The sequence below is a fragment of the Natrix helvetica genome (genome assembly GCF_964273705.1).
Source record: "Natrix helvetica genome assembly, chromosome: 2".
In the NCBI taxonomy this organism is placed as follows: domain Eukaryota; kingdom Metazoa; phylum Chordata; class Lepidosauria; order Squamata; family Natricidae; genus Natrix; species Natrix helvetica.
Genome location: NC_138552.1, coordinates 232,687,117 through 232,701,456, shown reverse-complemented (window position 1 = coordinate 232,701,456; position 14,340 = coordinate 232,687,117). Strand labels below are relative to the sequence as shown.

General features: G+C 39.2%; 1 protein-coding gene across 3 annotated transcripts in view; it reads right to left on the bottom strand.

Moving 5' to 3' along the window:
* Positions 1 to 1,030: 1,030 nt before the first annotated feature.
* GLP1R (glucagon like peptide 1 receptor) overlaps positions 1,031 to 14,340 on the bottom strand; it is a 124,200-nt gene continuing 110,890 nt past the window's right edge. For 2 of the 3 annotated variants that reach the window (XM_081940841.1, XM_081940842.1), the window contains exons 12-15: positions 13,345 to 13,433; positions 12,055 to 12,193; positions 10,210 to 10,251; positions 1,031 to 3,745 (exon numbers count right to left, since the gene is read on the bottom strand). In XM_081940841.1, the coding sequence (XP_081796967.1) occupies positions 3,575 to 3,745; positions 10,210 to 10,251; positions 12,055 to 12,193; positions 13,345 to 13,433 (441 nt within the window). In that variant the 3' untranslated portion in view covers positions 1,031 to 3,574. Of the gene's footprint in view, positions 3,746 to 9,537; positions 9,650 to 10,209; positions 10,252 to 12,054; positions 12,194 to 13,344; positions 13,434 to 14,340 lie in introns of those variants that run through there. The other variant, XM_081940843.1, reaches the window with a different exon arrangement.

The following is a 14,340-nucleotide window of genomic DNA, read 5'->3' as shown; positions in this document are numbered from 1 at the left end:
GCGTGCTCACCACCAGGCCACCATGCTGCTCCCCCATAATGTCCCAAGGTGCTTTTTCAAGAGGCAACTGGACTTTCTGGATCACTGAGAATCTCCATAGACATTGCACTCATCTAATTAAGTATCACTAAAGAATATAAAATCCCTATGTGAACTTTTAAATCAGTGTGACAAAATAGTAAAGCTGTTGAGCTATTTATCAGGAAGAAACAGATTCATGTCCATCCTCAGTTTTAGAAGCTCATGAGGAGACATTAAGTCAGTTTTGCCTCAGCCCAACCTACCTCATAGGATTACTGCTATTGAAATTGGAGAAGAAAATGATATGCATATTTCCTTGAACTGCTGGAAATATATTTGAGGCACAAAATTAAAAAAATAGTTTTACTCCCCAAATAGTCTTAGAAAACTAGTATTCAACTATCATAATGGATTTTAAAACTCAATTTAAATGTTAAAATTTAAGTGTTTTGGAGATTCCCCCATTGATAAATATTTCTGAAAATATCAAATTATTTTCCACATCTCTTGTAGTTTTCACTAATTAAAATCTTATATATCCATAATTTTAAAATCTGGTGTTTTAATTAGAAATTATATGATAGGACATTTTTCTGCAGTTCTGCAATCTCCATTTTCCTAATAGTGCTATTTTAGCCCTTAAATCCCACGGCAAAGACTTTAGTCACAGGAGGAAACAAATAACTGAGTTCACTCACAGCACAATTTTACTTATGAGAAGGCATTATTTAAGGAGATTACTAATGAATGCAAGGAGGAGAGCAGCTTTATAATAATTAACTTCAGCTAATCATAAAACCTATTTAGCTAGTTATCTAGGACTGTCACAAGACAAATTACGTGTCTAGAAATAGGATGAATGTTCTCATAATATGACCAGTTTATCTTGGTGGTAAACCGGACTATTTATATATCAAAGCTTGTGGCTGACTTTAGAAGCATGTGACATTGTACCACTTCTCTACAGACATAGTGACTTATAAGATTGAGTTAAGTCTTTCACCTTAGTCTCTCACTTTCAAAATCTGTCAAAAAATTGCACGAATAATAGTTTTAAATAGCAATTATATCTACCTATAAATCTCTGAGAATGAGTATAATGAACTATACAAAGTTTAATTAGAGAAAAACATGCAAATACAATTTTTAGGGTCCATGAATTATACAAAGTCAGTGGATAATCAGTTATATGAAGTATCCACCTATAACTGAAAATTACACTTCCATTTCGGTTCTGTGGGAACAAACCTTAAACATTCTTATCGTTAAACAGAAAATTATAGGGCTGCATTGTAAATTTGAGTCAATCACAGTCAATCACTGTTGTGGTGTTTAAAGTGATGACATTCCAAAGAGTTTGGTAGAATCCACTGTTCCTGTTCCTAGAAGTGAGTGCACAGCTCCATACACCATACTTTGAAGCCAAAGGTTCCGCCTGAACTTCAGGTTTTGAAGGCAGATTTTCTGTGGTCAGTAGAGTAGGTTATATTGGACACAATGGTTCCAATGATCATCTACTTGTAAGCCACACAAATCATGGACATGGGCTCTAACAGAGATTTAACATAGCTGTCATATGGGGAAAGTTTTTTAATGTCTTGTATATAGCATTTGTAGAGAAGCGTTTTGCAATTAGAAATTAAAGTTGTGGGATTGGACTACAGTAACAACAAGATATTGAAGTCTATAATTTTTCCAACAGATATGGGGATACAGGGATGAGGTGCACCAGCGCAATGGTTAGACTGAGTTGATGAAAATGCTTATGAGCTTTATGTATTCTATGATGGTTTTTTAGCTGGTTGTTTTTCTTGTTCTTAAATTGCAGTATTGTTCTTTTCATGTTTTATATTTGTTTTGTTTGTCATATATGTATGTATATATGTATGTATGTATGCATGTATATGACACTAATAAATTATAGATTTGAAAAAAAATAACCTGTTCATACCCACACATTACAGTGGTTGAAACATGAATAACAATCCATTAAACTTTAAAAAATCCAGGATCAGAATGGCTACAAACATTACTATTGCCATATTCTGCTTGCCATATTCTGCTTGAATTCAATAGCATTATTTTCTGTCTTTTTTAAAAAACAGTAAAACAACATTGGCACAAAACAAATTCAGTTTTGCACTGTTTTTCAAATTAGCACCAGTAGCCATCTTTTTATTCTGATAAATGTTTTGGGAATGATTAACACCTTGAAATGGATTTACTAATAGCAGAATATGGAATTTATATAGTTTTAATTCATTCCAACTGAGGTCCACTTAATTACTAAGATTCTGAAGATTTCTCGGCAGCATGAATGCCAGCTATCTTTCCTATTGGATTGTGAGCTGACCAAAGTGCTGAAATTATAGCTCTAATCTCAACTCACTCAAATCGTGTTTCCAGAAGACAGAAAAAAAGGCTATGTTTATGACCAAGACGCCTGAGCACAAAGAGGCTGTTTTCACACGTATAACTTCTAGGTTTCAACATAATAAAATATAGCAGTCTCTATTCTTACAGGAGCGGTAACATCATGCACTTAAAAATACATACACAACAATAAGCAACTAATTACTTTGGTTCATACTAGCATTTATGCAGCTTTCTGAAGCAGTGAAGGACTATGCAAGAGCTAAGGCATAAAAGGCTAGGGTATACTACAGCCAAGTATTTCTTCAGACCAAAAAAAAAAAAAGCTAACAAGTCTGAAACCATGCAACGAAAAGCAACATATTATATCCAATACTTCTGACATTTGAACAAGATTTGGATTGTCAGGTCTTTCCAGGTAGAAAGTAAACATTCCCATTGCCGTTGGAGCTACATATTGTAAGAAAGCATTTACTAGACTTGCATTTCAAATATTTTTTTAAAAACTTAAACATTACTGTCTCGGGATTGCAGAGAACATGTTTTCATTAAGATTAATGAAAAAACGCACTGGCTCATATTTTTTAACTATAATGGGCATGCTCTTTTGTGAAAAGCTTATTACAGCCGAAGTACTATAGAAGATATTTCTCTACAAAAGTATTGCTATGTAGAGAAACTTTCTGTCCTGGATTGAGCTCAAAATGGCTATTTTTCACTTAACAAAGCTACCAATAAGAAAGGCTCTGAAAAATATATGAAGATTATGCTGATTATAACTGCTTTTTCTAACCATGAGAGTGGTTAGCCTCACCTTTCTCAAATGCTGATCTTTCTTGTCTGCATTAATCAGCTGCATTCTTATAATTTAATCAATGCTTTGAATTGTTTTGATTAGGTTATTAATCTCATGCTTTGTAACTGCATCAACAGAGGGGACTTTGGACACCTGAAGGCCTCTGGTTTTAATTGGGGAAAAACTCTTTACATTTACTTTGGAGGTGACTTCTACCCTCAAATGCACTGATTATGGTAGCCCTCCGCTTTATTTTAAAAGCTTATTCAGCTGCCTGCAGCAATGAACAGCGGAAGGGCAAGTCTTCTAAAGTCTCTAAGAGTCTAGCTGGGTTTCAGTTTTATCTCCTACAGCTCTGGTCAGACAGGCAATTTCTTCTGCATCTTAGTTGAATGTAGTAGCTTGACAAGTAGCAGCGTAGACTGTGGTTCCAACTGTACCTCCACTGCTAATGCTGTTGGCTGGATACTTAAGTGGCTTCATACTGTTGTCTCTCTGGACATAAAAGTGTTCCAATCTCCATCGTTCCCAGCTTTTCTGGAATTCTGTCCGAACCTTCCATAAGGGAACAAAGGGAAAGAGAGCAACATATGATCTAGTTCTGCTGCACTTTTGTTACAGAGATAAAACATCATATAATGTTTTAGATAATAAAAACAAATCAAAACAACACAAGTGAGGCACCTCAGGGTTGATCTCTGCCCTCCAGTCAACACAAACTACAATCGATCCGAGAGGTAGGAGGAGAACCACTGCAAAACAGTGCCCCCCACTCCCAATCTCCCGAGTCATCGCAATAGGATACCATGGTCGATGGTATCGAAAGCCGTGAGAGGTCTAATAAGACCAGGACAGAGGAACAGGCCCACCAGAGATCATAACCAATGCGACAAATGCCATCTCCATGCTGTACCCAGGCCTGAAACCCGACTGAAACGGATCCAGGTAGGCAGCTTCATCCAGGTACTGGGGAAGTTGACGTGCTACCGCACTCTCAACAACCTTTGCTACAAAGCGGAGGTTGGAGACCAGACAATAGTTGGCTAAAGAAACTGGGTCCAGGGAAGGCTTTTTAAGGAGGGGCCTCACCACTGTCTCCTTCAAGGTAGTGGGAAAGAACCCATCTCTCAACAAAGCATTGGTAATCGCCTGGAGCCAGTCTCGTGTCACCTCCTGGGAAGCCAAAACTAACTAGGAGGGACAGGGGTCCAGCACACAAGTGGCAGCACTAAATCTCCCCATAATCCTGTCCACGCCCTCAGGAGTCACAGGATCAAACTCATCCCGGATAGTCTCCACAAGATTATTCCCCGTCGACTCGCCCGAATCTACCCAGAGTCCAAGCCTGTCCAAATCTGAGCGATTTTGTCCTGCAGATATTGGACTAATTCCTCAGCTCTGCCCTGCAAGGGGTCTTCCCCAGTTCCTTGATTAAGTAAGGAACGTGTCACCCTAAACAGGGCAGTTGGGCAGTTATCTGCAGACGCGTTAAGAGCGGAAAAATGTTCCCGTTTTGCCGCTTTTATTGCCACTAAGTAGGACTTAATATGAGTTCTTAATAGTGTTCAGTCAGAATTCGGACCGGCTGGTCCTCCAACCACTCTCTAGGCGTCTGTTCTGGGGCTTCATCTGCCAGAGCTACCCGGGATCGGCACCGAGTCAGAGGCACAATGCGGTCCAAGGCCCCAGTGGCCGCCCTATCCCAGGCTTCCATTAGGACCTCGGTCGAGCTGTGAGCAAGGGATTAAGGAAAAGTCCCAAGCTCCATCAGGAACCTTTCAGGGTCCATCAGGCACCTGGGGCGGAACCATCTAATCAGTTCCGCCTCCCTGCGGCGAGGGGTAGCAGTATGGAAGTCAAGGAAATGATCAGACCATGACAAGGGTTGAATAGAAATATCCCCTAAATCTAGATCATTCATCCACTGTCCAGAGACAAAAATCAGGTCGAGCGTGTATCCCCTGTTATGAGTGGGGTCTCAAATTAACTGAGTTAGGTCCATAGCCGTCATGGAAGCCATGAACTCCTGAGTTGAATCGGATGTCTCGCCAATGGAAGGCAGATTGAAATCCCCCAGGACCATAAGCCTGGGGAAATCAATCGCCAGCCCAGCTAACACATCCAGCAGCTCAGGCAGGGCCGATGAAACGCAGCAGGGAGACAGTACGTGACAAAAAGGCCCACCTGAGCTCCAAGGCCCCACTTCACAAAAAGGGACTCACACCCACCTATCTGAGACACAGTGATCTCCCGAGGTCCAAGACTTTCCCTAATAACCACCACCACCACCCCGCCTCTGCCCTGGGCTCTCGGCCGGTGGAATGCCAAGAAGCCTGGGGGGGCATAATTCCACGAGGGGAACACCCCCCTCATGGTCCAACCAGGTCTCCGTAATACATGCCAGGTCCACTCTACCCTCTTGTATGAGATCATAAATTAGAAGACCAGGGTGCTGTAGTCCCAAGCACCCAGGGGTGCAAGAAGGGCAATGAGGGTTGGAAAGCGCGATCACTCTTAAACAGCGAACCCGCGTCCCTGGGCATAATTTGGCCCTTGGCCCCCACTGTATCTGCCCCTCCCACCTATAGTAGAGATGGTAAACCGCCCAATGGAATGGCTTAATGCCCCCCCCGCCGGAATCCCAACCTTTCCCAGCACTCCTGACTGCATCCATTGATTAGCCCTGGCCGTCTCCCCCCCCCAAGCTTGTCTGAGCCATCCGAATCAACACCCCCCACCCCTTAAGATTTGATTTTTAAAAAACCTGTAAAAAACCCCTAAGAAGCCTCTTCTTTGCATGCCATCTCTCGGGATTCCAAGATCCATCATGAAGGAAGCGTCTTGACAGGCAAGAGGGCCATCCCCGGGAAAGGGGGAGTTCCCGAAGGGAATAAAGTTCTGTTGCAGTATAGCATAGTGGAGAGTGTGGCATCAGCCAAACAGAATGACATCAAGGGGAGATTGGATAAAAAGATGACATATCAACGGGGGAGCAGCCAACAGTGTCCAAGGGGGTAGCAGGAAGCATATGTCCATCATAGCCATGGTCGATGTTGAAGACAATATGAAGGGTACCGGACAGATATCAAAGTCGTAGTAGATGATAAAGTCGCAGTAGAAGATAAAGTTGCAAAATGGCAAAGCGGCCAACAAAGGCGGCGGAGAAGACCACAGAGGTAGCTGCTCCAACAATTGGGCTCCGTCCATGCCAACCATGCTCAGATCCATTGCCAGAGCCGCACTCCGTTGACCCAGTTCATTGTCACAAGGGGGGGCAAACAGCCCAAACGGCACAGTACAGTGGTCCAGGCAATGGCGGTAATACCTGCGGGGGCTACAACAAAGGATCCCCCACACTCTAACCGTGCCCACGCCAACTATCGAAGCCATCCTCCGCTGGCATCAATGCACATGCCAGCCGCCTCCACCGCTCCCTACTAGTCCAGTCTATAACATCCATAAGGGCCACCACTGCCAACCACACCTATGCCAGCAGCCGAAGACGCTCTCCATTCTCCACCAATCCACCCTGCTTCACTCACAACATTCCGGCTACAGGGCAGGAAATTGTGGCACAAGGGTACCTCCGAGGACACAGGAGGTTCCCATAGCTGGACCTGGGAGCGACGATGGGGTAGAGTACCCCCTACATACCCCGAGGAAGGAATAAACCATCTCCCCAAAGTTCTCCTCAAACACGGCAGGACACCATCTTGAGCATGCGCAAGAGTTCAGATTCTGAATTCTCTTCAGATTCTCTTCAGATTCAAGTTGTTGAATACCAAGTATGGTAGGTGAAAATAAAAACTCAATCTAAATAGTATTCATTCATTTGATTTTAATCAGCAAATGAAAAGGATTATTTCAATTCATTCGGATATGATGGAAATGTTGGTACAAGTTATTCCTCATTGCTTACAATATTGTACATGAGTTCCACTATTATTTAATCTGGATAGGCAATACTTTATGAAATGGCACATTAATTGGATGGAATAGCCAAATAATGTCGCCCCAAAGCTCTTTATGATGACAATTAAGGAACAAAATGCATCGATGGACTTCTATAGTGTCGTCACCACATGCTCTCATAATTGAGCATATAGTTTTTCCATTTCTGCTAGGTTAAAGATTAATGTAATTTCACCAGCCTTCATCCGTGACTGCAATTTAAGAAAGCATATTGTTGTATAAGAGTTAAAATCTAATTGTATAAAATCTGCTCTGAGCCATTTTGTTAGGTCAACAATTCAGTGATCTGTGAATGAACTCCAAGGTGAAAATAGGAAATAAATATGGCATTGGGGAAAGAAAACCAATTATAACAACAAAACCATGAGCCATATCAGCTTTTTTTTGGGGGGGGGGGGAAGAGAAAATTGGCAAAGTAAATAATTATTTTAAAATTTGAAAAATACCACTGTGAGTTATTATTTCTAGGTTTTAGACTCTAGGATCATGCCTTTTTACAGGAACTTCAATTTCATCTCGTCTCTTTATATAATGTGGTACTTTTGATTTTTATACAAATAATGTAGAGTGGTTTATTAAATAATGACAGGAGTATGCATATCTTATGCTACTATCATTTTTCTGCATCTATAAATCAGAAACAACTTAAAACAATACAAATATTGTAACCTAAAGTTACAATATTTAACCTAAAGTAGAGAAAATGTCTGAGTACAATACTTTCCATTATATGTATATTTATTTGCATGCCTGCGAGGGATGGAAATGTACCTTCTAGAAGTAGATCAGATATCAAAAACAAACCAGCCCTGCAACTGTGAGGATGGTTGAGCATCCCATATATTTAAACTTATTTCTTTTAAGCAGTAGCATAAGTCAACCAGGAAAGCTTGGGTGAAAAAAGAGCTAAAAAAAAAAGAGTATGAGTAAGAAATAGGACCGAGATGTCTCCCTTGTGGCCTTACTTTTGCTTTTCAGATTGGAAATAGATTTGTCTTCATAATATTGTAGTGTGTGTGTGTGTGTGGTAAAAAATGTTTTAAAAATTTAGTAGAGCTGTAATTAAATACTTTATTATATGTTTTAAAGTGGAATTACAGTATTTCTTAAAAATGCAAATTTTAATTCTCAGTAGCACATTAATTGAAAATTCAAGGAGTTTCAGATTCGAAATCTTTCTAACCATGCATCAGAGGTGGTATTCATCTGGTTTTCTCCGGTTTGGGCAAACTGGTAGCAGTGGCTGCAGGAGGCTCCGCCCACCCCTCACGATGTAATGTGCGAGCACTGTGCATGCACAGAAGGTTGTACGTATGTGTAGACGGGGCGCATGCAAGCGAAGCATGTTCATGCTCACATTTGCAAACTGGTAGGGAAGGTAAGTGAATCACACCACTGTCATGCATCTATAGTTATATGGAGATTTATTTGTTAAAAGTACTACAACTTTGCTAGAGACAACTATTCTCTTATCAAATTTTCCATCAGAGATAAACATTCGACTTCAAATCTTGTACAGATTCTGGTATTTTACCAGAACAAGAACTGAGTAATTCAAGTGTAATTGCTTGTTAACAAGAATTGGAATTGAAAGCTGAATTGATTGAAGAAAACAATTGAATGACAACAAAATATGATCAAACAACAATCATCCATCTGCCCAAAGATATTTAGTTTATTTCCATTCATGTTTTCCCTTGAAATGAAATCTATCTTTAACATCTGTTCCATAGCTTTTCAAGATTCACTCTATCATGAACAGTAGATTGGGCAGCAAATGATGTCAAACATCCCAAAATTATGATTACTTCATTTGTGGTAATTCACTGTTCTCTAAGTTATGCAGAACCTATTATTGTGCTCAATGTTCAATGAAATTCACTTGTTTTTAGAAATAGAACCATATTAAATGAAGAAGGCTATCTATTGAATGATGTATGATAAAAGCTACATGATTTAATAGATACTTTTTGTGTGATGAGTACAACGATTTTAAAGAGGATGTGAAGCACTGCTAGTTATTCCAGCATTATCTATTTTATAATTTATAACAATATGACAAATTCCTTTTTTATTTTGTTTTCTGTCCTTCTAGCATTGAAATTAATGGAAAACTCCATATATTTGAAAGTGTTGGATGTGCATATTTTCTGCCATATAGAGGTCTCAATGAAAGCCCCAAATTGTAATGCATTACATATACATTTATTCTTTACAACTATACTTTTATACAGTAATTCTTGTATAGAATAAATGAATAATAATAAATTTGTAATCATATGCATCAGACAGGATCGTGGGACAAAATCCTATCTCAGTTTTTATGAATGAGTCTTGTTAGGTATCCATTGAATAGCAGTTATAAAATATGATTTGGTTGCTTCTGTGTGAATTTCAGTAGCGTTTGGTACTGAATGAATTGTAGCCAGCATATCTTCAAATTGAACTTGCATTCTGGTAAGTACATGAACATTTCCAAACAGTTTTCTTGGAAAAAGTACAAAAATGATTTGTCTCTTGTCTAGTAGGTAATTAGATAGCAATCTCCCATCTAAGTATTAACCAGGCCTGATTCTGCTTAGGTTTTGAGCTCAGGCAAAAGGTAGTCATTATGGAAATTGATGTAAGAATTTATCATGGCATTCTCTTTTCTGGATAAACAAATTCTCTTTTCTAAATAAATAAAGCCCTCCCAATCCATTTAAAACTTTCTTAAATCAAAATGCCCTTCTTTCTTTTTGGCTTATTACTAATTGTACTTTGGACATCACCGAGAGCTCCTCAAGGGACTTAAGCCTCTGTTTAAAATTTCTTAAATCCAAAAAGGTAAAACTCACCAGATGTCAAATTTAGTTTGCCATTTTAAAGATTCAAGTCCTTTTTTAAAGTCCTTTTTAAAATAAAGGCTTTAAATGATTTGGAGCCAAAATAGCCAGCATTTGGTAAATAAATATGATTTCATTTTCTTTTAAATGTGTTATTGATAGAAGTAATTAAACATTAGTATTGTGGAATACTAATACTAAGCACCTTTTAATGCCTCTTACCTCCGTATTGTTAAAACAGTAGAGAATTGCCACCAAAAGCCCCTGAAAAGCAAAGATAACAAAATAGCAGTTAGAAAAACCACACATCCTTGAATTAAGCATCATTAGCAAAGCTAATAAGGAAACAGACTATATCTAATATTATTTCCTGCAGCATGAGAAAGTAGTTCAATGGAAGATTTCATTTGACTGAATAGTGCCTTGCTGACTCAAGACCAGGAAGAAAAGCTCCTACAGAATATCAGTTTAATTCATTTTATTAGCAACTTGCTTCATTGCCCTTTGGAAATAAAGTGATAAAAAGGAAGACAACTGATAATCAGACAGAGACTGGTTCAATGTAAAAACAGCAACTCTAACAGGTTAAATCAGATGTACATTCACTACAAGGAGTTTTCCAGAATTAGGAACAGTGTGTTGATAATATAGTCTTCCCCAACCAGACAGGCTGGGATTGCAATTCATTAACCTGATGACCCTCTACAAATACTCTGCAAATAGTGCAAGCTGGAAAATTATGTGGGTAATTTTCAGATTAGCTTGCAGCCAGCACACTTCTATGTAGACCCTGTGCCTATTCAGATCATTCAGTTCAGTCAGAAAAATATAGCTTGATGTGTATCATTAGAAACCTCAAAGCATTTAATTCTTAACTCTTAAACTAGATACATTAGATAAAAAGCAAATCAGAGAGAGAGCAGAAACAAGAATTTATATAGCTGTATAAAAACCACAGTCTTTTCCAGAGCCATTGGAAAGAATCCTGTGAAATCTTAACATGGAGAGTCCTGGAAGACAGTCTACCCTCAATTCTTTCTATATATAACAGCAGCAGAATAAAGGCAGAAGTAGGATACCAGGTGATCACTTCTGTATTCTGTATCACAAGGAAGCAATCTGGCCAAGGGGGATGATGTATCCGGGTATGCCATATTAAGGAAGTATCTCCAACTGAGATTGCAGGACACATTTTAATTCATGTTTACTCATCATACTATTTGAGATATCATGTAAAATTGATGGATTCCTTTGTTCAGCTCCAACCAGCAACTCTGAGACCAGCTTGTATATCCTGTATTTGCTGAGTCAGCTGCAAAAATGATGAAATGACCTGGCAGATTTTTTTTTGTTATTTCCTATTCTTTAGTTCTGATGAGCACTCAAAATACTGCACCGTTGACAAACCTAATGGCTGGGTAAAAGATGCCTGCAATGAAATTAAAGGAAACCTTTCTTGTTAATCTAATGAAAAAAGAAATTGTGATTTCTCATCTGATGAGTGAATAATCTAGATGTCTACAGAGATTCTCAGTCATCCAGGTCATGGTTGTCCCAAAGATGCTTTTTTCAAGAGGCAACTGAACTTTCTGGCTTTTCTTTGAAGACATTTTGCTTCTCATCCAAGAAGCTTCTTCAGCTTTGACTGAATGGTGGGGAATGGAAAGATTTATTACTCCTTGCAGACAGCTGGTCATTTGCATTCTTTTAGAGGGACCTTAAGGACACCTGGAGGGTTTATCTGTGTCTTCAGGGTCACCTGAGCAGTGTAAATTGGTGTGGATTCTCCACACCAATTTGCACTGCTCTGGTGACCCTGATGACACAGATAAACCCCCAGGTGACCTTAACAACCCTCTAATAAAAGAATGGAAATGACCAGATGTCAGCACGGAGTATAAATCCTTCCTTCTAACCAAAGTGGTGACATTCATCCTCTCAGTTTCTGGAGCATAACAATCCTAGTGCAGACTGGAGCTGACACCACTGGAAACAGACTTTCAAAAAAGAAAAATCCTGAAATCCTGATTATAAAATTTCAAACTGAATAGAGAACGCAGGTCCTACCTGAAAAGAAGAGGAGGAGAGTTCAAAAAAAAGCTTCACAAACCGCAGCATCCCCTTGGCGTGCTCATCAGTAACAAAAGCAAAGATGATCTCATGTGTACCCAGAAGTGGGATCAGAGTCAGAGTAGATTTGGCCAATCTGGGAAGATGTCAAACAGGTTAACAAACAGAAGCAAAAGGTTCATCTAAAACAAATTCAACCACTCTTGTCGAGAAAACTATACGACAAAGCAAATCGCTCTCTTATCTCTAGGGTCTAAACTTCTGCTGGGGAAATGAGGAGGTCTAGCTTGCAGGGCTTCAAAACTTAAAGGCAACATGTTGAATTAGCTCAAGTAACAATACAATTAGCACAAAATAATTTATGGTTACTGTGTTCTTCCAAGCGCCAGAGGAAAACCTTGGTAAATTATGCATCAAAATTTGCAGCAGATATTAAGTGATAGCCCCTAATAATTTGCATTACTGAACTATATCACTCCCCTTCTCTCAAAAAGAGGAACCCCAATATGTGCACAGGGAAAATATTTTGACCTAGAGGATAGGACTGATTTCCCCATAAGGTATTCCAGTTACAAAAATATACTTCATTGATAAAATATGACTGACTTAGTAAAATTGTACTTTAAAAAATTATGTGTCTAGCTAGAGAATTTAAGGAATGTTTGGTTAAACTTATACTGGAAATGGGTATTTGTGGATGTATCATATTTGCTGAAATGGTACTTATTGCTGACATATATTTATGTACAGTATGCCACTATGCCAAGCAACATTAAAAATTAATATTAAATATAAATGTTGATACAGACCTATCGGTACACTTCTACCCCAGACAATACCAAAACTACTACTTTAAAATGCCTGATAAATCAGAACAATAAATAACTTGTAAGCCACATAAAAAAGAACCCCACAGCTTAACATGGGAGTGACAGGTAAATCTTCAAAGTAAATGATTTATTGGGAAGACTCTTTAACAAGCTGCGTATACTTCAAAACACTCCTAAAACAGATTTCAATAAAAAACTATACCAAGTTGAATTCTCTCTCCTTACAAAAAGAACAAGAAATTTGACACATGTACTATACTTTCTGCCAGCATTCAACGTTTATCTATACTTGAATTGTTACCGATAAATGGCCCTGTAATTTTGTTTCCTCTTATTAGATGTAATCTACATCTTTCTCAGTTGTCATAAGCATTTTTCATTATGATCAATTACCTTAAGCATTTTGCTGGGGGGGGGGGGGGAAGTTGATAGTATTTTTGCTGACAAATGATCTCACCTGCATTTTATGTCACTTTTGCGCAATAGATTGGCTTGCAGCTTAGAAATTATAATGCAAATCACCCTGATAAAGATCAGGAAGTTCACCTGAATAAAACAAAAATGAATTACAAACCAGAACTGAGCAGCATATCTCTGTTATCTCTATAATAATAATATTCATTTTAAGATTATGTTGCCAGACAACTCACTCCAAAATTATGCTCATCATATGAAATATCACGAAGGAATGGATCATTATATATTCTAGTTGACATATTTCAAATGAAATTTTAGACACACATGCCAAGTATAAATTGATATTTTAATTGATGCCTTAATTGTTTTAATGGTTTAATTCTTACACATTTTATGTATAGTTTATTATTATCATAAAATTAAGATAGGCTATTAGGGATTATTGCCAACAGCTTTTCTGCCTAGCACAGTATGCACACCAAGACTGAGTGGCTGTGGTTTCCGTCATCCCGATTTGTGCATCTTGTTCCATCTTTGATGATAGGGAGAGAAATTTTAGCCCCCTCAGAGAGGGCCCGCAATCTGGGAGTCGTCCTGGACACATGGCTTAGTTTCGAAGATCACCTGATGGCCGTGACCAGGGGGGCCTTTTACCAGGTTCACCTGGTATGTCAGTTGTGCCCCTTCCTGGATCGGGATGCTCTATGCACAGTCACTCATGCCCTCGTCCTTTCTCGCCTGGACTACTGCAACGCTCTCTACATGGGGCTGCCCTTGAAGAGCACCCGGAGGCTTCAGCTGGTCCAGAATGTGGCCGCGCGGGTTATCATGGGGGGACCTAGGTGCTCCCATGTTACACCCCTTTTAGGCGGCCTGCATTGGTTGCCGTTGTTTTCCAGGTGCGATTCAAGGTACTAATTATGACCTTTAAAGTGCTCCATGGCTTAGGCCCAGGGTACCTGTGAGACCACTTACTGCCACCAGTAGCCTCCCACCGTCCAGTGCGATCCCACAGAGTTGCCTCCTCAGGGTGCCG